The sequence below is a fragment of the Carassius gibelio genome, chromosome B5 (genome assembly GCF_023724105.1).
Source record: "Carassius gibelio isolate Cgi1373 ecotype wild population from Czech Republic chromosome B5, carGib1.2-hapl.c, whole genome shotgun sequence".
Taxonomy (NCBI): Eukaryota; Metazoa; Chordata; class Actinopteri; order Cypriniformes; family Cyprinidae; genus Carassius; species Carassius gibelio.
Genome location: NC_068400.1, coordinates 8,932,780 through 8,955,333, shown reverse-complemented (window position 1 = coordinate 8,955,333; position 22,554 = coordinate 8,932,780). Strand labels below are relative to the sequence as shown.

The 22,554-nt window shown below is 35.8% G+C and overlaps 1 protein-coding gene across 1 annotated transcript; it reads right to left on the bottom strand.

The window, feature by feature from the left end:
* On the bottom strand, positions 1-22,366 carry LOC127958786 (cystatin-B-like). Its single transcript, XM_052557761.1, has 4 exons — positions 21,944-22,366; positions 971-1,051; positions 474-575; positions 1-232 (listed from the first exon to the last, which is right to left on the bottom strand). Exons 1-4 carry the CDS (start codon positions 21,953-21,955, stop codon positions 83-85), a joined length of 345 nt encoding a protein of 114 aa, XP_052413721.1. The 5' UTR covers positions 21,956-22,366; the 3' UTR covers positions 1-82.
* Between the last annotated feature and the right edge of the window lie 188 nt (positions 22,367-22,554).

Here is a 22,554-nt window from a genome sequence, read left to right as displayed (position 1 = left end):
TAATATTGAGGAATGAAATGATTTCAGATGTTCCTCTATACAGTATGGCAGTTCATTGCATGTGTCTGTTATTAAATCAAGACTATTTCTGTAAGTGTACAGGGGTCAGTGGGTCATCAACGGATTTGGGGTACTGGATTTCAGTCACACTCAGTCCGCCTCCATCACAGGGAAGAGCCTGAAATATCATCGCGTGAACACACTCTCCATCCCTATCTGCATCAACCAGCACCTGACAGAGAGAGAAAAAAAACTAGGGTTTAATTAAGACAAACACTTTACAGGTTTTACTAAATTTGGACATGTCCAGCAATGCTACAATGTTAAGAAAAGTTTTATCTCATGCAAATGTATGAAGCTTGACATAATGCATTTTAACTTTCAGTGAGGACGAACGAATTATTTGCAACATCATTGAGATTGACGATCTCATAATCCATGAAAATTACAAACAAACAAAAATATTGATTTACCTTGAACATGTAATTTGTTCCTGCCACAACCTGAGAAGACCAGACCACAGGAATGAAAATCTTAAAATCAGTTCCAACAGTCTTCTCTATCTCTGGCCTCAGCTGAATAAAGAGAGAAACATTATCATTATGGTCACAATAATATTTTTTTAACAGCTAGGAGTTAACTACATTTAGTAAACATGAACTATTAATAAATGCAGTATTTTGAATATTGTACATCACTTCACATCAGTTAAGAGTTCTCAATAAAGGAATAATCAAGAGCAATTATTTATCTGCATCAAATCTGAATTTATTGCATAAATAGGCACTTGCATATATCATTAAGACTTTGCTATAAAGACATACATTTTTTAAAATTGAACTAAAACAAAACAAACCCCAAACAAACAAATAATTAATTTTGTGCAAACAATAATACAGCTCCAAAACATACAAATCAGCTAAATAGTAACAGACAGTGTGTTTCATTTAGGAGTGAACTTGTCTCATACCTCAAAACAAATCTTTTTCACCTCTGGATCGAACAGTTCAATGTGGCTCCAGCCTCCACAGTTTGACATTACTGCAGTGTGCTGATGATCAGAGAAGAGAAGAGAAGAGGAGAGATAATCAGTCAGTCTGACTCCCAGAACAACAGTGTTGCACTTTTAAAGTTAAGATCACGTGACCTGAAGAATTTTGGAATGTGATTGCACAAATGTGGCAGTGAACCGTGGTTAGACGTTTTTTTTAAATCACCTAACCTGAATGTTAGGCAAAAGTAATGATGTGTAATAAATAAGTATATTAAAGCACCATATAAATTCCCCATTCATTCATTCATTCATTCATTCATTCATTCATTCATTTATTCATTTATTCATTGTTTCCAAGCAGCTTTGAAGGAAATAACATTATGTTTATAATGCTTTACATAATACCAAATTGTAGGGCAAGTTATTCATTTATTTATTTTTTCAAAAGGTGTTTGAACATTGGTCAGTTTGGTTCTAGTAAGAGGTTAAAATGCTGGTTGGTTTCCTTGTATTAACAAATAAACATTTTGTTCACTATTGTGCTAAGAAGTCTCTGGGTTAATTTTACACTGTTTCCTTGGTTTGGTTTTTAGTCCGCATGTGAAAGCGATTTTCCCCTGGGACACAATTTTGATGGAAAAAATTTAATCAGACTAGTTTTATATAGGGATATGCCGGTATAAGTTTTTCCTGTTGCGATTAATTGCTAATGCTTTTCTCACAGTATTATCAGGGTATTGATTTTATGGAGTTATATATTTTGGTGGATTAAAGTATTTGTAGCTGTTCAGTTGTGGGTGGGCAGTTTTCTTTTATTATAATCCATGTGTTAGCGAGTTGAGTGCCTGAGGCAGGGGTGGATTCCTGGTGTTGGCGTTTCTTTTGCTGGTATGGTCATGTGTGTAGTGTGCGTGAGTTTGTGACATAGGTATAAGGAAGGGGGCTTTGCTCTTGAGGCTGACTTTGCCCTTTTGCCCTGCTTTCAAGCCTCTGTTGCTTTACCTTGATCCTTGGATGTCCTTGACGACCCAGGTTGCCAATTGTTGTATTTGTTTACATGAGTTCACACTTACATATAATTAGCTGAAGTATTATAATGCATAATTGGGAATTCCGAGCTTGGGAATGGCCCGAACCTAGAGTACCCCTCCTATATAAAAGTGTAAAATGAACTGTAAGAGGATGGGGGGGGGGGGGTTGTTCTGATAAACCGTCAATGGATAGAGGTTAGTCAGCTGTATTTATACTCTAGGGTTGATTATCTTAAGTGTGATCCACCTGTGCTAATTAGGCTAAGTATCTGATGTGCTCCTCCCGAACCTTGTTAATAAAACATCATGAATTGTTATGTATTTGTTATTTAGTCTGTTATATAAACTGCTACACGCACTGATTGCTTTTCCACCTCTTTATATAATTTTTTTTTTTATTGTAATAAAAATAATTTTGTATATATACATCCCCTGCCAGTTTACTGTGAGCTGACTTGTGTTGCCTAAAAATAAATAACCTTTATTTAATAAAGGTCCTTGGGCTAGACCCAGGGTGATGTAACCTTGATAAATCTTTAATCCTTTACCACTACGCCACATTTGCATAAACATTTGGGTGGGATTACGCAAATATTTCTACATAGTGACGTGGAGATGTAAGGTTATGTTTGAATGAGCTGTTTTAGGGGGCGTGGCAAAGTCTTAAATTTGATCAAGTATATCTCTTTGGATTTGAGACTTTAGTCCTTGCAACTTTACAGATCTTCCTTAACACTCCAAAGAGAAAGGAAAATTTTTAATCACATCATATGACCCCTTTAATGACATCATTAATTTGCATATAAAATTTGAAAGCTTTATCAAATAAAACACCCAGATTTTTCACCATCATATTATTATACGAGGCTAGAGGGCCACGGTTAAATGGCTCCCTTGGCCCAAAAATAATAATCTCTGTTTTGTTTTCATTTCGTTTTCATCTAGCCTTTTATATCATTTAAACTTTCTAAAATCGGAGTTAGAACATTCTGATTATTTTGTTGTAATGGTAGATATATCTGATCACAGACGAGCCACTCCTTGAATTCCTGCATATTGCTCAAGACAAAAAAAAAAAAAAAAAAAAAAAAACGCCACAAAACTAGGATTGCGGACTCTCCAGAATCAACAGTTAATAACATATCATTGTAGACTTTTAAGAGTGCTGATTCAGTAATGTTTTTTGCTCTAAAACCTGAATGGAAAGCTTTTTGTACTGAATTTTACTCTAAAAAGGCTGTAATTGATTGAAAAAAAAAAAAAAAAAAAAGGAAATCGGTCTAAAAATTGAACAAACGGTAGGATCCAAATGAACTTTTCTAATAAGAGGCTGCACTATAGCATGTTTAAAATAGACAGGGACAGAACTTGAGACCAAGTAAAAATTAATTGTTCCCATGACACTCAGACCAATAACACTAAAGGCTTGTTTAAAAATGTGAGTAGGGATAATATCTTGATGGAAAACTGTAGGCTTCAAATGTTCAACGATCTCCCTCAAGGTTGCAAAAGATACAGGCTCAAATTTATTAAAAACAATAGAGACTGGATGTAGATGGGGCTGATGGATCGTAATCCTGTAGTTGGAAAGATAATCTAGTATCTTCAATCTTCTCAAATATTTAAAAAATATTCACAAGTTTGTAAAGAGGCATGAAGACAATCATCTGTTACATTTACTATTACACCTGTGTTGTCATCACTTCATTGGCTACCTGTTCGATTCAGAGTTGATTTTAAGGTTTTAGTATTTGTATTTAAATCACTTCATGGTCTTGCCACTTCATATATTTCAGACCTTCTCAACTCTCAATTCTCCAGTGAGAACGCTCAGATCTTCCACCCAGATGATATTAAATATTCCAAGATCTCAACCTAAATCCAGTTTGGTATGTTGTGCAGCACTTACGTCAGCATTTTTGCTGTTTTAAAGGGCTATATAAATAAACTTGACCATGACAATCAGGAGCAGGAGGATTAATAACTGAATTTAATGTATTAAACAAAACTCTAGATTTGTGCTGAATTTTTGTTTTTCAAAAAAAAAAACAGAGAAATAATTAGCCCTTGCTCTATGTAAAAACTTCTGATAATTGGCTAGAGAATAAATTTGAAGCTTGTCCTTCTTCCATTTGCGCTCCGCTTATCTACAAATCTGTCAGAGGGCATGAGTACATTCATTTAGCCAAGGCTTTGATTTAAGTTTTGCACGCTTAACCTTTAAAGGTGAAAAAAGTAAGAAAGTAACTCTTCAGCACATAATTGTGAAGATAAGTTTACACAATCCAAAATTAGAGGCGAAAAAACATTGTAAGCAGTGCAAAAATCATTAATAGTTTTAGAATTCACTGTACTGAGACAGCGGGCAGCAACACATGGTTTAACAACAGAACAAGGTAGAGAAATTTCAAACACAACAGAAAAAACAGTATCAGAGATTTCAGTATCGCATTCAGTAAAACCATGGGATAGAACAAGATCTAGAGTGTGACCATATCTTGTTACAGATATATAACAAGATATGAACCATATTCAGTCACAGACTGAACAAGATTAAAAGAGTCAATATGATTTAAGAATTCTTTAGCCAGAGGGTTTGAAGGACAACATTAAAATCCTCAAGAATAAGCAGTATGTCATACTTTGTCATGATTCAAAAATAAAGCGCACATAGCACAGGATTGGTTAAATCAATTTGCAACAATTGCAGTTCAAAACTGGAGTATACATCAGCCGGCAGTCTCAGACAGCCGAAATGTCTTTTAAAAAAACAAGTCCTCCACCTCAACCGGTAGTCTGAGGAGAATTAAAAAAATCTTATAAGAAAAATCAACTCGTCGTTCACTCTTTTGAGATTATATCTCACACTTCTGGAGTTTTTCCTACTCAGAAACTATTGTTGAGTTAAATCGAGTTAAAACAAAACTACAAATACAAAATCTAAAGTTGTGTTTCTGCCACCACAATGCACGCACAGCTGCTTGTGATGTAACTGTGACGTCTACATGAAATTGGTCGATAACTCTGCGAATGTCACATTTTGCGTAAAATTTTGAATTAAATCTTCAGTACCAACCAGACACAATACTCATTTTTATAATTTTCTTTAAATGCCGTTTATCGTGTTTCGGAACCAATCTCTTCATTTGTATATGCACAAGGATTCTGACAGCAGCCAGTGTTCCACACAGAGATCTGATTTCACCATCATCCAGTCTGTCTGGAATTACTTGAAGAAACAGGAAAAAACGAACGAAACTGAGATAGACTAAATTCTGAAGAATTGTGACAACGTCTGCAAGACACTTGTAGAAACCTTCCTAGGAAGCTACCTGAAAAACTATGCACAAGTGCAAGGACAAAAGCTTTTGAACGCAGAGTGGTCTCATGAAATACTGATTTGATTTAGTTAATAGAAGTTAATTTATCAATAACATCTATTTTGTGATATTATTTTTGAAAGCATCCTCATTTTATAGTATTTTTACACAACTTTGCACAGTACTGTAGCTTTGCAGGTAGATTTTGTGCCACACTTCTTCTGGACTGAGTCTGTCTCAGTTTGTTCTGTTTCTTCATGACAGACTGTATGATGATTAGAGCAGATCTCTGTGTGGAGCACTAGCTGTTGTCAGACTCCTTGTGCAAACAAAAATCTCACTGGATTATTACATTTAATGGCAAAAGAAATGCTTGGAAATGTTAACTGATATTTCCTACTGTCACACTACAGCAAAAGATATAAAAATAATGGTCTTAAAAGCATTTTATGTTGGTGAAAATACTAAGACTTTTGCACAGAACTTTTTATTTTTAAGAGATTTTATGGAACTAAATTATATTTATCAGAATCAGGATTATCAGAATACTCTTATTCACTACAGGGCCCTGGTGTGCTCAGGATCTCCCCTCTGTGTGTCTCAATCCTGTAATGAATCACAGCACACAGTTTTCTGCTGTTGTATCAGTTTTTGGCCAACAAATGTTCTTCACTGTTTGCAAACGTAACAGGAATTTGAGAAACACCTGTAATTATTATTTTATCAATTATTCTGTCAGTGCTGCACTGTCTTTTGCATTTTTATAAGTGGCATTGCTAGAATAAAGCAAATAATATAAATACATAAACAAATAAACAAATACAATAACAAAACTCAGGATGATGGAGCTATAATCTGGTTAGGAGTAAAGTTGGTCGTGACCAGATATACCATACTGTATTAGTATCCTTAATTTAACTACAGGAGACCAAAGCTGAATTATGATGGTGTATGTGGACTCAAATACATGTCATAGGATGAGGTACTATGTAAGCTGATTTCAAATAGGTGTTTTCAGTCACAGCGCAAAGTTTTGCAAGAGCAGCAGTATTTATCTTAAGGTAATTTTTTATTTCATTATTTATTTCTATAATTAATTTATGTATATATATATATATATATATATATATATATATGGCCTTCTAACATTTAAAACATTATGTGAACTACTGTGTTTAAAGTCTAATTTGCAGTGTTTTGTAAAAAAGGTCCTGGCACAAGTGTGGTTGCCAGTGCTGAGATGTTTGTTTATGATCTCTATGGATATCTAACCATAAATAATGATGCTTGATTTATCATAATGCAATAAAAGGCTGTCAATGTTTCCAGTGCATGTGCCAGATGCTAACAGTATTTCCATTGTTTCAGATCATTTATTGACATTCCATGAAACTCATCTAAATGTTTTTTTATCATACAAACTATTCTTGAAGCGAACTTCAAGAGAAAAGCTTTTTGTGTGATGATGTATTCATACTAGGGGTGTCCCGACTAAGGATTTTCATAGTTGAATCAGAGTTTTGGAACCTTGCCGATATTCGACTGATAATCGAATCACATGTTTGGGGGCTGGGCAAAATACATTAACAAGAGTCAAGTGAGACAATCGACTTAATTACTGATGTTAACACACAGGGAAAATGTGTAACGAACACCTTGCAGATATAAATGGGGTAAATAATGTTTTATGTTTTGATGAACAGATAGCTAACACTTAACATTGGCAAAACCATAACAATTAACACAATTTTTTTTTTTTTTTTTACAATAGTGTTTTTATAACATTAGCCCAAAACTTTAGCAGTATTTCTGCATTTCTGTTTTGAGCTGTGCTCGCTGATGATGACCAGTAGAGAGATGCATTTGATAGAAAGTTTTTAATCAATGGGATTCAACTCATAATTTCACATAGAACATGCTTCGTTATTTATACAACATAACATTAATATTAAGACTTATAGGCTATTTGCAAAAAGGGCCCGAATGCACATGAACATATCTACGGGGCTATGAATGCGAACTCCTTTTGTGGACGTGTTCTTCATGAAACAATGTGCAGAAACACGGCAGCTGAACTCTAAAAATTCATAGCATTTTAGTATAATGGTTTTCTCATTATAATCATATGTATATAATAGTCCCAGTCATAGTTATTTATATTCTGCATTGTAGATTGACCAGCTTTTGCTCTGAAGAGATACGACAATGAAATGCTTGACTCAAAACCAAATGCATCTTATATCAGGTAAATAATATATCCAGGATATATATACACTGGCTGAAATGTTTTGAAATCACTTGTACCCCATACCTGATCGGAAAAATCCAGTCTCTGCCTCTGTCAGTTTGAGTCTTGGTAAAGTTTTAAATCCCTGACGCCAAGATGCTCCTCTTTCGGTCTCAGATTATGGAAAGTAAAACATAAATCTATAGGGGTGGTTGGATTTATTCACGCACTTTAAAATATTAATTTGAAGCTTCTTTCTTTTCAGATTCTTACAGCTTTATCATAATAGGCTGTATATTAACTTATTGGGAGAAAACCGGTATTTCCCCCATATAGTCAAAATGGTATAATCAATAACACCCTGCGAATATTCGATTGTTAGATTGGTAGTCGAATCAGGCTCCTCAAATCAAAGCTTCAGTTTGTCGACTATTCGGGGTCATACAGTTTCATGTTCCATGAATATAATAGAACAATTGTATTTTGTTTCATGTAATTCATTCTGTGCATGAATTAAAGTGTAAAGTCAAAACAATTTTGGATCAAACCAGACGATACTGCTACCTGCAGCACTCTCCAATAATTTCTCATTTTCCCACTCCCCCCATTTGACTGGAAGAGTTGGAGGTACTGGTCTGCTTATCTCTAATGATTGGAAATGTAATCCTTTACCATCTTTGAATGAGACCTGAAGGAGCTGTTGATACCCAGTTACTATTACCTACCCTCTTAAAATCCAATTTGTAGTTATATATTGGCCCACAGGACCACTAGGTAACTTTTTGGATGAAAACCTCAACCTTAACCTTTCTTGAGGATGGTACTCCTCTACCCTTATGAAAAATAAGTTTATTCAAGTGTGCTATTAGTATACTTCTTTTAATGTAAAAAATAGGAAATTATGCTTTTAGTTGACTTTTTATGTACTTCTCAGAAATGTGTTTTATGTACTTCTCAGAAATATTCTTAAAATGACATTTATGTAAACTTATACTCACAAAAAGTCTAATTATATTTGAACTATACTTGATGAATCCGTGTTTTCATTATTATACGGTAGGGGGCGCTAGTACACCTCTTCTGCACACAATTTCCAAAAACAAAAAAACAAAAAAACAAAAAAAACACAAGTGAAGAAGAAAAAAGAAACACCAGATACTAACACATGTAACACGATCATTTGACATGAAACAGCATCAAAACTGTAATGTTATGGAATAAACTGTCGACCGATGAAGAGGTAATAATTACAGTCAAGCTTTGGGGTGTTGATCGACTCCATCTACATTTGATTATCATTCTGAATCCAATTCATAGTCTTTTTTTTTTCACTTAACGAAAACTTATGAGTATACTTGCAGTATAAAACTACTAAACTAGTCGTTTACTGAGACTATACTTCAAAGTGTACAAAGTATTTAATAAATAAACTGTCAGTATACCTAGAAGTTCACTTTTAATATAATTGCAGTACAAACTACAAACAAATGACCGGCCCGACTCAATCTGAGCAGCTGAGTTCTTAGCCATATCTTCAAGAATCAACTAAAAACACATAAAAATACATAAAAACAGATCTCTTCCATCTTTATTTGATCATCTACCTCTATTCTAATTCTTTTCATAAAAAAACTAACACTAGCTGTTCTACTCTATCTTTTTGTACTCTATTTGTTTTCTTTTTATTAGTTATACAATTAACAAAAGCAAAAAAGACCTCTAACACATGCTTTATTCTTCTATCTGTTTTTTTTATTTTTTATTATAGTATTTAAAAAGCCCTTGCTATTTGCACTGTTATAGCACTTGTATGCCATTGCTCATTCCTCATTTGTAAGCCGCTTTGGATACAAGTGTCTGCAGTGCTAAATGACTACATGTAAAAAATGTAAATGTAAAATGATGCTGTCTTACATCATGAATTTGTCTTTTAGTGATCTACATTTTCATTTGTTTGAAATAAGCTGCAAAGTGGACAAGACTGGGAAGTTGATTGTCATTAACCATAAGGTTGCATAAGACTGATTTTTACCTGAGCTTCATTTCCAAAGTAAATCACAGAAGCTGGAAGAGAGAATAAATAAAGTCTGCATGAAAGACAGAAAATAAGATTGAATAAGATCAAATACAGTTAAATTGAGCTTATAGAACACGCAAAAAATAGGCAACAGTCAAACATCTCCCAACAATTCACTGCAAATGGGCATTTCATTCCTAAATGAACATATTGTCTATATTTACTCACTTTCATGCCATTCTAAACCTATATGTTTGAAAAAGGTTCCATGGAAATTATTTTCAGATTTTTCCCGTTGTGTCCCACGGACATGAGAGGAAGGAAATTATGACAGAAATGTATTTCTGTCGTGAATTATTCCTCTAAATCTGTAAAGTGTCAGATTTTTGAAGCTGATTTGAGTGGATGAGATGTTGGATGTGGATTGTGTGTCCAGTATGACACACTAGATCCTCAAACTGCATTACAATCATCAGTCCTGCACAGAATGAATTACTTATTCTATTTTATTTATACATTTGTTTTCCTAATGTTTAGGAGTCTTAAATGTTAAATTATTATTCTTAAATTTCCAATTTGGTATTGTACCATATGCCCAGACACGTTTAACTTCCGCTCTGTATTAAATGTATTAAAAATGTTAGAGTCATGAATACTTTACAGTTATTAAAAATATTAAACCTTTGAGGTTCCCCCTAACGGGACAGTCATTATCACTATTATAAGCTGTTTTCCCAAATGCTCATATTGGCTAATGGCTATTATGGAAATTAGCAAAAAAAAAAAAAATGCATTTCCCCCAAAAAAGTATCAAGTACTTTAACTTCAACATTATTATATTTTTCTGTTATGCAAATTATTTATAAACTATTAAGCGGTGTATCAAAAATGGTATGTGCTTGCAGGATGTCATGGATGATGCAATATTAATCTGAAACTCATTTCCAGTGAAAAGAGATTGTTTGTTTAAGCTGTTCAAATATGTACATTTTTAAGATTAAGGACCAGAATGTAATTGGCATCATATATTCCTACTTGGCAAATAGAATGTTATATTTGTATTCTTCTGTAATCATGATAAAATGGGGTTTTGTTCTTTCTTTGAGATCTTAAAAGATCAGTGTGTTAATTGTTTTACTGATTGTTCAGTCTTATCGGGAATATCAGCTTTACACTTCCATGTAATCTTACAGTGCATGAACATGCTGGTTTATGTTTAACTTCAGTTGGGTTTCATTGGAAGAATTGTGTTGACGTCACCATAAATGGTGTAATAACTTGTCACTGTGCTTATATTATAGGTTAGGAGGCTGTTTCACACACACAAAACACACACACACACAAAAAAAAACATTTGACTCCCTCAATGCCTTTGACACTGTAAGGGACTGATCAGATATTTGTCTTATGGTCATCGTCTGATCAATTGTGTGCAGGTTATGGTTGATGTAAAAACAGTTCAAATCTAGTTTGAAGACACATCTTTTTAAATAGGCATACTGGTGATATTTATCTATTTCCTGGTTGCAAAGTTATGAATGTGGCCTTTGAATCGTGTTGTTTGTTAATCGTTTTATGCATTTTATTTGCATGTAAGGTGTTCTTGAGTGTCACGTATAAGGTACCCATAAATAAAATGTATTACTGTATTATTATTATTATTATTATTATAGTTTAATTGCATTACAGTATAAAAATGTGCAATGATTCAATTTGCATAAAAAAAATCAAGTACAATTTAACAGCCTACAATAAATATGAAAATGATGTATAAATCAATAAATATATATTTATTTATATATTTGTATAAGAGTAATGAGAATTTGGGGTTTAAATCCGGCTAGTAGTCATGAAAATATTTATAGTAAAAAAAAAAAAAAAAAAAATGGGGGACCTTCTTTCTGTCTTCAACTATATATTTTGTTACAATGCGCAAATTGTGGTTTTACATTAATTTATATACATTTACATGAATTTATTAATTACACTGTTGACTCTAATCTTTCCGCTTAAAGCTACCCATATCACCGAACCTGACATTAACCTTAACTGTATTCAACCTCAATAGCAGCAAAAGTGTTTTGCTAAATATAAAACCTTTATATAAATATAAAACCATTTATTTCTATTCATGTTGTCGTAAGATATGACATGGATATGTTGAGAGTTTGGGATTTTAAAAATAATGTACATCATCTCACAATTTAAAAGAAGCCATCCTCATGGTTGTGACATGGGCTAAACAGAAGTGTGTTATTCTCTTGTGTTTATAGAGAGATTGTGTTATGAAAATTAACCTATTGATGTACAAGGAAAAATTGACAAACACAATCCTCTTCCTTTTTTATAACATTTCATTTCAGTCGTTGAAGTCGATAAAATCGGATAATTCGATTTTAAAATGTGAAATTTCACTTTAAAAAAACTTTTATATTTAAAGATTTGTAATAATGAGGAATATTTATGTTCATTTATTTCAGTGTAAAACATTTGTGAAGTTTGATATTATTCAGTAAACACACTGACACTTGAGTTTTGTACAGAGTTTAATATTGAAGAATTTCAACAGTTCCTCTACAGCTCGTTGAATTTGACAAGTCTGTTTCTGTATTCCATTATTCTAAAGTTTTGTGTAAAGTTTTGTTTATTTTAATGTATTAAAGTAGGACTATCTTAAACTAAGCATAATATAGCATTTTTGAAATTCCAGATAATAGCTGTTGACATACAAATGCATTATTCTGTGGATTTAACTTTTGTATTGCAGATGAGTTAGAGAGAGCAAGCAAGCAGCTAGGCATAGAGGAAGTGAGAAAGAAGATGATTTAGGGATTTTGGAATCAGGACCAAAACAAGTAAATCTCTAAATTTATCTACAAAAAAGATCCTTTTAGCAGAGATGGTTTGACTCTTTTGAATTGCTGGAGTACTTTGTTAACAGAGATGCCACAATCTTTTGTGCTTGCAGAATACATGGAAATCATCCAGCACAAAATAATAAAGATTCTCTGATCAGCACTGGAGGCTTTTCGAACTGGAAATTATTTCTGAATGGTTTCAGAGAGCATGAAGCAAGTTTAGGGCACAAGGCTTCAGTGCTTGCTTGGAAGAATTATGAAGCCAGTTTAATAGAAGGCCATGTTGTCGAGAAAATGAACTTGGCACGAATTGGTGACATTTTTGCGAGACGCGAATATATGCACAGAATTGCTGCTTTGACTATCTTTCTAGGTAAGCATGGTATTTCTTTTCATGGACACGAAGAAGCAGAACCTAATGCAGGGGTCAGCAACCGGGTGGCACACAGAGGTATAATCACACACAAGTAATAGGGAAAACTGCATATTTATGTACATTTTAAGATAATATGTGTATTCCTTCATTAGTGCATCAATGGTCAATCATAAAGCTTTTCATGACACACACACAAAAAAAGTCTGAAAATAGTAGCTACACCCATAGCTATTGGGCTGCTGTCAAAACTGTCCCGGTTTACAAGTGTGTACATGCTTGTAATGTTCAAGAGTTAGCTGTCTGCTACAGAGGGGCTCCCCAAGTATCTCCAGGAAGAATGTGTGGACCTGGCACAAGCTACACTCTACAAAGATGTTGTTCTTGAAACACTGACCTGAATGCAAGGCAGTGAAGAAATAGCAGAACAGCTCTACAAAGAGACAAGAGTAATCTGTGAGTTCAACAACATCTCAGAGATCCTGTCTGGTCCCTGCTGTAAGCAGAGGAGGATGGATGATTACACAGTGGATACCACTTTGGGCACCACGGATCTGTGTGATACTGGCAACCAACTTGAACATCATCTTTTGTATCTATGTCTTGACAGCATGATTGATGAGCTGAGAAACAGATTTTCTGGTGTTCGAATAAAGCTGCAATCCAGCAGCTGATGACTTTCTTAGTGAGGAATCTCTGAACCTCATTGCAACACATTACAAAATCCAACTTTGTAAAGAAGAAATTCTGGTAGCGAAACAGTTGAACAGTTCCTGGCAAAAACGAACAAATAGGGTGCTGTCTCTGACATGGCCACTGCTTACAAATTTCTGGATCCCGACATGTTTCCTACCCTGAGCTTGGTTTTTCGAACAGCGCTTACAATACCTTTCAGCAGTTCCAGCTGTGAGCGGTCATTTAATGAATTGTGTCATCTACTTACATGACTTAGGTGAACAATGGGCCAGAAGAGACTCAATCATTTTGCTGTTCTACCAATTGAAAAAGGAATCCTTAGCACTGTTGTAGAAAAATTTATATTTTACTCTTACTTATTTACTTTCTTAGACATTTAGTGGGTTTTCATATATTTTTGTTTTTCCTTTTGATTTAACTTGTGTTTCTCTCTCAGTATGTATGTTTGTCACCTGAAATGCAATGAAGACATCACACAGTAAAACAAAGAGCCTCTGAAGTCTTTAGTGCGGGCAATTTACTCAGGAAAGATCAGAGGGGTTATCCATAAATAAAGACCTTTGACTTCACGGGTGTGAAGATAATAAAAGCCCAGGGGGTTAGGAGGACCATTGTGTTTTCTGAAAACAGTTAGTTTTGGTTTACGGGGTTAAGTGGAAATTTACAGAGAAGGAGAAGTAAGAAGTGGGGGTGATAACAGTATAATAAGGCTGTCTGTTTTCAGTGTGATTCAGGTCTGTTGCATTTCAGGGTAGCTGCTGAAACAGTGAACGCACCTCTTTAAGGAAAATAAACTTCTTTCCTTAAATACAATTTGATTCCTTGTCTCTTACACTGAGATGCTATTTGTTTGTAATTGTTTTTGCCACAACAATTTGGTGTCAGAACTGGGATCTCACAGTGGTTAAATCTGGTCCTGAGCGGATTTGACGAAGTGATCATCTCAGAGCACCAGGCTCTGGTCTTACCTCGAAAATTGAGAGAGAAGAGCCAAAACCATTTCAGGGCCAGAAGTGACTCAGATGAGATCAGAAAGAACCCGGTGGCAGTAAAAGCATCTCAGGTAAGAGACTGTAAATTGTTTATTTTGAGTGGTGTAATTCGACATGACTGTGTGTGAACCATAGTGGCTGACCATCGCTTTGGTGCGAGCAGAGAAGGTTTTCAAGAGGCAAATTGTATGCCGAAAACTAGAAGCTTTAATTCAATTTTATGCTGAAAACTAGCTTGTAGGTGGACGGAAGAGCCACAGCGAGCAGAGAACGTTTTCAAGAGGCAAATTGTAAATTTTATGCCGAAAACTAGAAGCTTTAATCAATTTTATGCCGGAAACTAGCTTGTAGGTGGACAGAAGAGCCACAGCTGATTAGGTGAACTAGAATCATTCAATCGAGTGAAGATTTTGAGTAAGCTTAATTTACAGAGCATTTTTGCTAACCTTGCCGATTTGAGGTGACAAAATCAGATCTGTTGAAGACGTTTAACAGATTATAGACGTGCGTCGAAGGAAATCCAGAAGAGATTGAAGTCAGCCAACATGGGATCACCAAACAGTAAGCTAGCAAAATTTTTATACACCAGTTTTCGGTCAAATAGAAAAAGAATTATGGGCATAAGTGTACACAGAAAAGCTGATCAAATATCATGATTTTCCTGAAGAAGGGACATTGAGTAAAGTAAGACTGAATGTTGTGAGAGAGTCAGTTGAAAAAAAAAAAAAAAAAGAACAGAATGGTTGTTGTATGTGTTCGCCACGTGTGTAAAGGATGTACTCAGACTATAGGTTGTTGGTTAAAAGATGCTGAAAGACAAGAACGTAAGCAAATGCAGAAAGAATTGGCATGTAGGGGTGAAATGAAAAAGATGGAAGAGAATGTGTGTGAGAAAACAGCTCCACAGGAGCAAAATGCTACTAATGAAAAGTGTGTTTGTGTTTTCCAATATGCACCCGAGATCGGGTCAGCACCGCCGGCTTATAAACATCACTACCCTGTGGCAGAGCTGACAGCCCTGAAACTGGACCATGATCTCGACTACTCTCCGTTCCAAAGACCAGCACAAAATACAGCACGAGTTACAGCGAGAGGAGCTTGAGCAGCGGCAGTCGTAGCAGTGCGAGTTGCGGGTCCAGATGGGCCAATTTTTTTTTTTTTTTTTTTTTTTTTTTTTTTTTTTTTAGAGCTTGGACAATGATACGAGAGACCTGATGGCACATCTCATGTCGCAGGACGCGAGCAAAAGTTTTGCGAAAGAACAGCTTTTACTGTGCCAAGAGTTCAGCCCGACTTCACAAGAACTGAGACGGATGCTGGGTGTGAAAATGGGTCCAGCGAACTGGCATAAGGTGAGCAGAAAACTGGCGACAACGGACGTGAGACGTGTGCACACAGACTGAGAACCATGCAAGCAACAAACCATACAGGAAAGAAGTGGAAAATTTCACCAACACAGTAAGCGCAGAATTTCCTTCGCATGTGGACACTAAAAAGATTAAAGAGAAGGAGAGCAGGACGGAGATGGTCCAGTTCGAGGAGGTCAGTGGCTGACTACGAGAAAGGGAAGTGAACATTTATTTCTAACACTCAAAACACGCACAAACACATACACTGATTTACTGTCTGCTATCTGCATTGAAGAATCTGCTTGCAAATCTTTGTGTGTTTTGAACAATGTTGTGAATGATGAAATTTTGAGCAGTGTTTCTGAAGAATGTCTAAAACTGTACAAAAGCACAGGGTTTTCTCAAATGCCAAGATAACCAATAATAGTAAAGGGAGTAATAATTAACTTTTAAGTCGATTTCGGAGCGTGCCAGAGCACTTTATGACCATGTGACTTGCCATGTGTGCCGAAAATGACAGGAAAAGTGTATGAAAGCACTTCGGCTTCAGGCCATTTGATCCATCATCTCATGGCCAGAGATTTAATGTGTGAATTAAATTTGACCCTCAGTGCTGATTCCTATGGAGGAAGCACCACAAATAACATGTTCTAAATTTGAGCCGCAGTGGGCTTACGAATGGTAGATAAAAGAATAAGATTTGGCAGAGATGATTTTGAAATTGGCTAAGGTTTGAACAACACCAATCAACACAGAGTTTATGAAGCCTGATAAAATGCATTGCACGTCACATGTCGTAGTTGAGTGAGACTCAGAGTATGAAGAAACTTGGTTTAGTGGTGTGGAGAATGAAAGTGTGAAATTTGACAAGATCTTCTGGACAGAGAATGTGTGTGTGTGCTTTCTGTGAGTTTGAATGAACAACAATTACAGTGTTATTTAATGACAGAACAGAGTGTTCCCCACCTATCTGTGTTGAATGTCATAAAGCAGCAGTGGAAAGATTCAGGGCTTTTGGTGAAAAAGTGCCTACAGGCCACAGACTGGATTGAAGTTGATAAAGATATAGAACAGAGCAAAAGTGTTGGAGCATTTAAATCAAACTGCGATTTTGATGTGTAGGTTTTGAGAACTGTTCTTTTGTGAAGAATGTTGTGTGTAAAAAACAAAAAAAAAAACAAAAAAAAAAGATTAAATACTTTGGGGTGGGGGCTATTTCTGTCTCAGATGTTAATAATTATTTGGCAGAAATACCATCAAAATTGTGGGCAGATTGATGATTTATTAATCTGTGCCAAAGATAAAACTATCTGCATTGCTGACACTGTGACTCTCCTGAAGCATCTTGAGCAGGGGGACCACAAGGTTAGTCTTTTAAAGCTGCAGTTTGTGAAGCAGGAAGTAACCTTCCTGGGACATGTTATCAAACCAAATAGCAAAGCACTGTATGAGAAATGGGTACGGGCCATAAAAGAGGTGCCAAAACCAGTTACAAAGAAATAGATGCTGTCATTTTTGGGGATGTATACTTACTGCAGAATATTCATCCCTAATTATGCCATTTTTGAGCAGCCTTTACAAGCCCTAACGATAGGGAAAAGGCTGAGGTCAGGTGACAGACTTGTCTGGACAAGCGAGGCTTAGGAAGCATTTGATAACATGAAAGTGCAATTTGCTATGGCTCCAACGTTAGGCCTTCCTATCATTAACCGCCCGCTTGTACAGATGGTTGATGAAAAGAATGCTTTTATGTCTTCTGTTCTCTTGCAGACTCATGGTGACAGACTGCGACCTGTGGCCTATTTTTCAACAAAACTTGATGCTGTAGCTGCAGGACTCCCACACTGCCTGAGAGCAGTGGCAGCGGCTGAGCTGGCTGTGATGGCCTCAAGAGAATTTGTAGGCTACTCTGATTTGACTTTAATGGTTCCACACGCAGTATCCATGATTTTGCAAGAGTAGAGAACGTCACATTTGTCTACAGCCCGATGGCTGAGGTATCATACCATTTTGTTGGACATGCCAAACATAACTGTAAAACGATGCACAACCTTGAATCCTGCCACCCTTCTGCCCACACAGGAGGATGGCAAGGAACATCACTGTTGTCTGTCAGCACTCGAACAGGTGTGCACACCACGTCCAGACCATAAAGACATACCACTTGATAATTGTGACAATGTCCTCTTTGTGGATGGGTTTGCCTCGAAAGATCCACAAACAGGGCAGAATAAAGTGGGTTATGCTGTAACGACTGAATTTGAAACTCTGAAATCTGACAAATTACCATCACACTATTCTGCGCAGGCAGCAGAACTGGTTGCATTGACCGAAGTGTGTAAACTGACAGCAGATAAATGCGTGACGATATACACAGACTCGCGATACGCTTTCGGGGTCACGCATGACTTTAGTGCTTTGTGGAAGCACAGAAAATTCTTGAAATCAGAATTTTTTTGAGAAACAGCACTATAAATACTAGTAGAGCTGTAGTCAAGTCCGGCTTTGTCGAGTCCAAGTCAAGTCCAAGTCCAGGACTAGTCGAGACCGAGTCAAGACCGAGTCCAAAGAGGTTCGAGTCCAAGTCAAGTCCAAGTCCAAAAGTTTCGAGTCCAAGTCCAAGACCGAGTCCAAATGAGTGAAAAAAGGGTCCTCTTCAAGACCATATACTAAACTACTGATAATGTTTGTGATGCGAGAGAAAGCATATCTCCTATTCTAAGAAAATCATTTTACATTATTATTTGTAATGATCAAAAAGCATGTGCAAAGTAACAACTCTGTGTGACAGGGGTCTCCAAACTACATCCTGGATGGCCAATGTCCTGAAAAGCTTAGCTCCAACTGGCCTTAAAACACCTGGAAGATTAGTGTGTGTAGTAAGAGCTTGATTAGGTTCAAGTGTGTATAATTAGGGTTAAAGCTAACAGGGGCGTTAAACAAGATCCCGGGCCCTATGCATAGGCAGTCCTGATGGGCCCCCATGGCCCCCACCCATGAAAATATCCAGGTAAAATATATATTTCAGATTCATACTTTTCAAGGGCCCTCTCTTCCTTTGGGGCCCTGGTAATGAGTACTGGTTTTACCCCCAGTCCGACCTGGGAGCTAAACTTGGATAAACAAACAAAGTTTGGAACTGTAAGGTCAAATAATTTGTATGTACTTTATTTTTTGTTGACATTATATCTGTGGTCAAAAATGTATATGACTATGCCTTGGCACAGTGCACAGACACACGCAAAGCTCGGGATATGACAAATGCGCGCAGCAAGGCTAGAATGGATACGTTTGGCTCTATTGGACATGCGCACATAAATACAGCGACATTTTTGTCATACTGTACTAGGGCTTGCATAGACTACTCGGCGCTGTTGGAAACAATCGACTACTCCAGCATGCATTAACCATAATGAATACAAAGTGTTTGCAAGTACCACGTGAATTTTAGATTTACAATATTGCGTGGAGCTGTTACTATATGACCTTATCTATGTTGCATGTAAAAATAAAATATGTAATGTAATAATTAGGGTTGTGCCTGAAGCCGAATACCTTATTCGGAATGGCACGGATAATGGCTTAAAAAACGAATAACGCTCAAGGAATAATTCTGCCTGAATACTCGTCTGAAGCTGACACAGTCTGGTGTTTGCTAGATAACAGGTGAGCCAGGGGATCAGCGCCAGAAATGAATGAATGTAAACTTTATGAGTGAAAAGAGCGCAAATCAAACACTGCATTGTTGTCGCCTCTCTGTTTATCTCTCAGAAATCAGAGCGTTGCAAGAGTAATTTTACCTATAATAATACATCATAGCTACACGTTATATTATTTGTATATATTTAAAAGGCAAATATTGAAAGCTTAGGCTACCATGATACGAATGAATGGAATAAGCACAGCGCGCTCGCCAATCAAACAGCCGCGCTGCGCGTCTCAGTCTCTCAAAAACCAAATCAGTTCCCTCTCAAGAGTAGGCTAATAATCAGCTTAGAGACTGATACATTGTCTACTTGTCCTACATGTTTGCATATTTACCTTTTGCTGGTTTGCGCGGAACACACACATCTGTTTAGTGAAGTTCATTAACATTAAGACTCGCTTAAAGTGTTCTGCGTAATGAGAATGTGTGCATTGAATGGATTCAGTCGTGTTCAAATGATCACTAAACGTTTGTCATGACATCTCTCTGCTTGCATGATAAATATTATTTTAGAAATCAATAATTATTTCAGTTTAACACGACATACTTGTTCAGTGATAACTACGAAAAAATGTATAAAAAGTCATAACAGTCTTATCAAGTAACTGTCCGATGCAGTGGTGGACGAAGTACACAAATCAAGTACTTGAGTAAAAGTACAGATACATATGGTAAAATATTACTCCAGTAAAAGTAAAAGTACTCCTTTTTCAATTTTACTCAAGTGAAAGTACAAAAGTACTCAATTTTTTATGTACTTAAGTAAAAAAGTACTGCAAGATAGATGTTTGCAATTTTACATAGGCTACTTAATTTAATTTTATATTAGCACATTTTTTTATAATCCTACTGCTCAAAATACCTGTGATTTTCTCCAAAATAACCACTATATGGAGTCAAAATATATTTTTGTTGTTGATATGGACTACGCTGATGAGAGTGATGTTCACTGTGAAGCTTACACTGTGATGTACCTGAGAGAAAACAGAGATGACCATCTGATTTTCACCAGTAAGAACAAAGTATTTTAAAGTTAGTTGTTTTACAGAACATCAAAGTTACAGTACAGACAAAAGTTTGGAAAACTCATACAAAGAGTTTTCTTTATTTTCATGACTATGAAGATTGTAGAGTCACACTGAAGGCATCAAGGGCTATTTGACCAAGAAGGAGAGTGATGGGGTGCTGCGCCAGATGACCTGGCCTCCACAGTCACCGGACCTGAACCCAATCCAGATGGTTTAGGGGTGAGCTGGACCTCAGACAGAAGGAAAAAGAACCAACAAGTGCTAAGCATCTCTTGGGGAACTCCTTCAAGACTGTTGGAAGACCATTTCAGGTGACTACCTCTTGAAGCTCATCAAGAGAATGTCAAGAGTGTGCAAAACAGTAATCAAAGCAAAAGAAGAACCTAGAATATGACATATTTTCAGTTGTTTCACACTTTTTTGTTATGTATATAATTCCATATATAATTCCACATGTGTTAATTCATAGTTTTGATGCCTTCAGTGTGAATCTACAATTTTCATAGTCATGAAAATAAAGAAAACTCTTTGAATGAGAAGGTGTGTCCAAACTTTTGGTCTGTACTGTATATATGACATGATAATAAGGCCTGAATTTAGGAAGAACATTTTAAGGAAAAAAATAATTTAAAAAAATTCATAATGATTTTTTCCTTCTCAAATCTTGTCTGTGGTTTAAAAACACCCCTGGCCAAACGGGGTGCATCTCTTCCCCTCTTTGATAATTACTGTAGTTACCATGTTCTGAACATCACATCCTTTCTTTTCTAACCAGATGTAATCTATCTATCTATCTATCTATCTATCTATCTATCTATCTATATATATATATATATATATATATATATATATATATATATATATATATATATGTGTGTGGCTGAATAAAAATATTTGGACATTTATAAAAATTACATCAACTTAGCACCAACAAGCTTGTTAGCTAGACAGTTAGTATTCAGCTAACAATATTTACTTATTTTCAGTACGATGAACATTCATTTCTGTCTACTCGTCTAGTTAATCCAAACAATATACATATGTATAACGTTACTGTCGATAAACAATATAAAAACAGACGTCACATAGGACATTTCAATAAAACTGTTAACATTACGGCAGCGGTGAATTTGAACATGCATGAGTTATTGTATTTAATCTGTGTTGTTTTAAGGTTTTGTTGTTGTTGTTTTACCTAAAATTCATGTGTCTGCATCGTCTGCACTCGAGCATTTGAGTGGGCTTAAATAGATCTCTCTTTACAACGGATTTAGTTCCCAAACAACTGACAGTTTTGACCTTAATATGATTTTCAGTTACAATAATTAATCCAAAATTTCGACATAACTTACTTTTAGCAACATCAGACGCACGCGCGCTCACAAGATCTCCCGGTTCTTACTTCTGTAGACTCGCACTAAACGGTTCATTTGAATCAGTGAGTGGTCGACTCCAGAACAGCTGCAATCGGATCATTCTAATTCGTAAACGAATCGTTTGGTGCGATTCGCGATCCGATTTAAAAGTTTCTTTTGAAAAGATTCAGTTCGTTCATGATGCATCAGACACCGCTTCTGAGTGTCGGAGCACGTGATATAGGGAGTAACGATATGTTTTATGAAATGTAGTGAAGTAAAAAGTACGATTTTATGCTTTGGAATGTAGTGAAGTAAAAGTAAAAGTTGCTCAAAATAAAACTACTCCAGTAAAGTACAGATACTTGAAAAATGTACTTAAGTACAGTAACGAAGTAAAGCTACTCCGTTACTGTCCACCACTGGTCCGATGTTGTATCCGAATGCAGATAGGAAAAATTTTGTGATTGTTACAGATACAAATACTGGCTGTTACATGAAAATGTAAATATGTCATAATTATAAAGTTTTTAAAATTTACATATGTAATTGTTGCATAAGGCTGTGCATTAATACGCATTTATTGATAAAAAAAAGGCTATCTAGGT

What these genes read in the sequence shown, in the direction of transcription:
- LOC127958786 (XM_052557761.1), bottom strand. An exon ending in TGAAAAAGATTTGTTTTGAG is followed by an intron (nt 576 to 970) that starts GTATGAGACAAG and finishes CTCTTTATTCAG; the next exon opens with CTGAGGCCAGAGATAGAGAA. An exon ending in GAACAAATTACATGTTCAAG is followed by an intron (nt 233 to 473) that starts GTAAATCAATAT and finishes TCTCTCTGTCAG; the next exon opens with GTGCTGGTTGATGCAGATAG.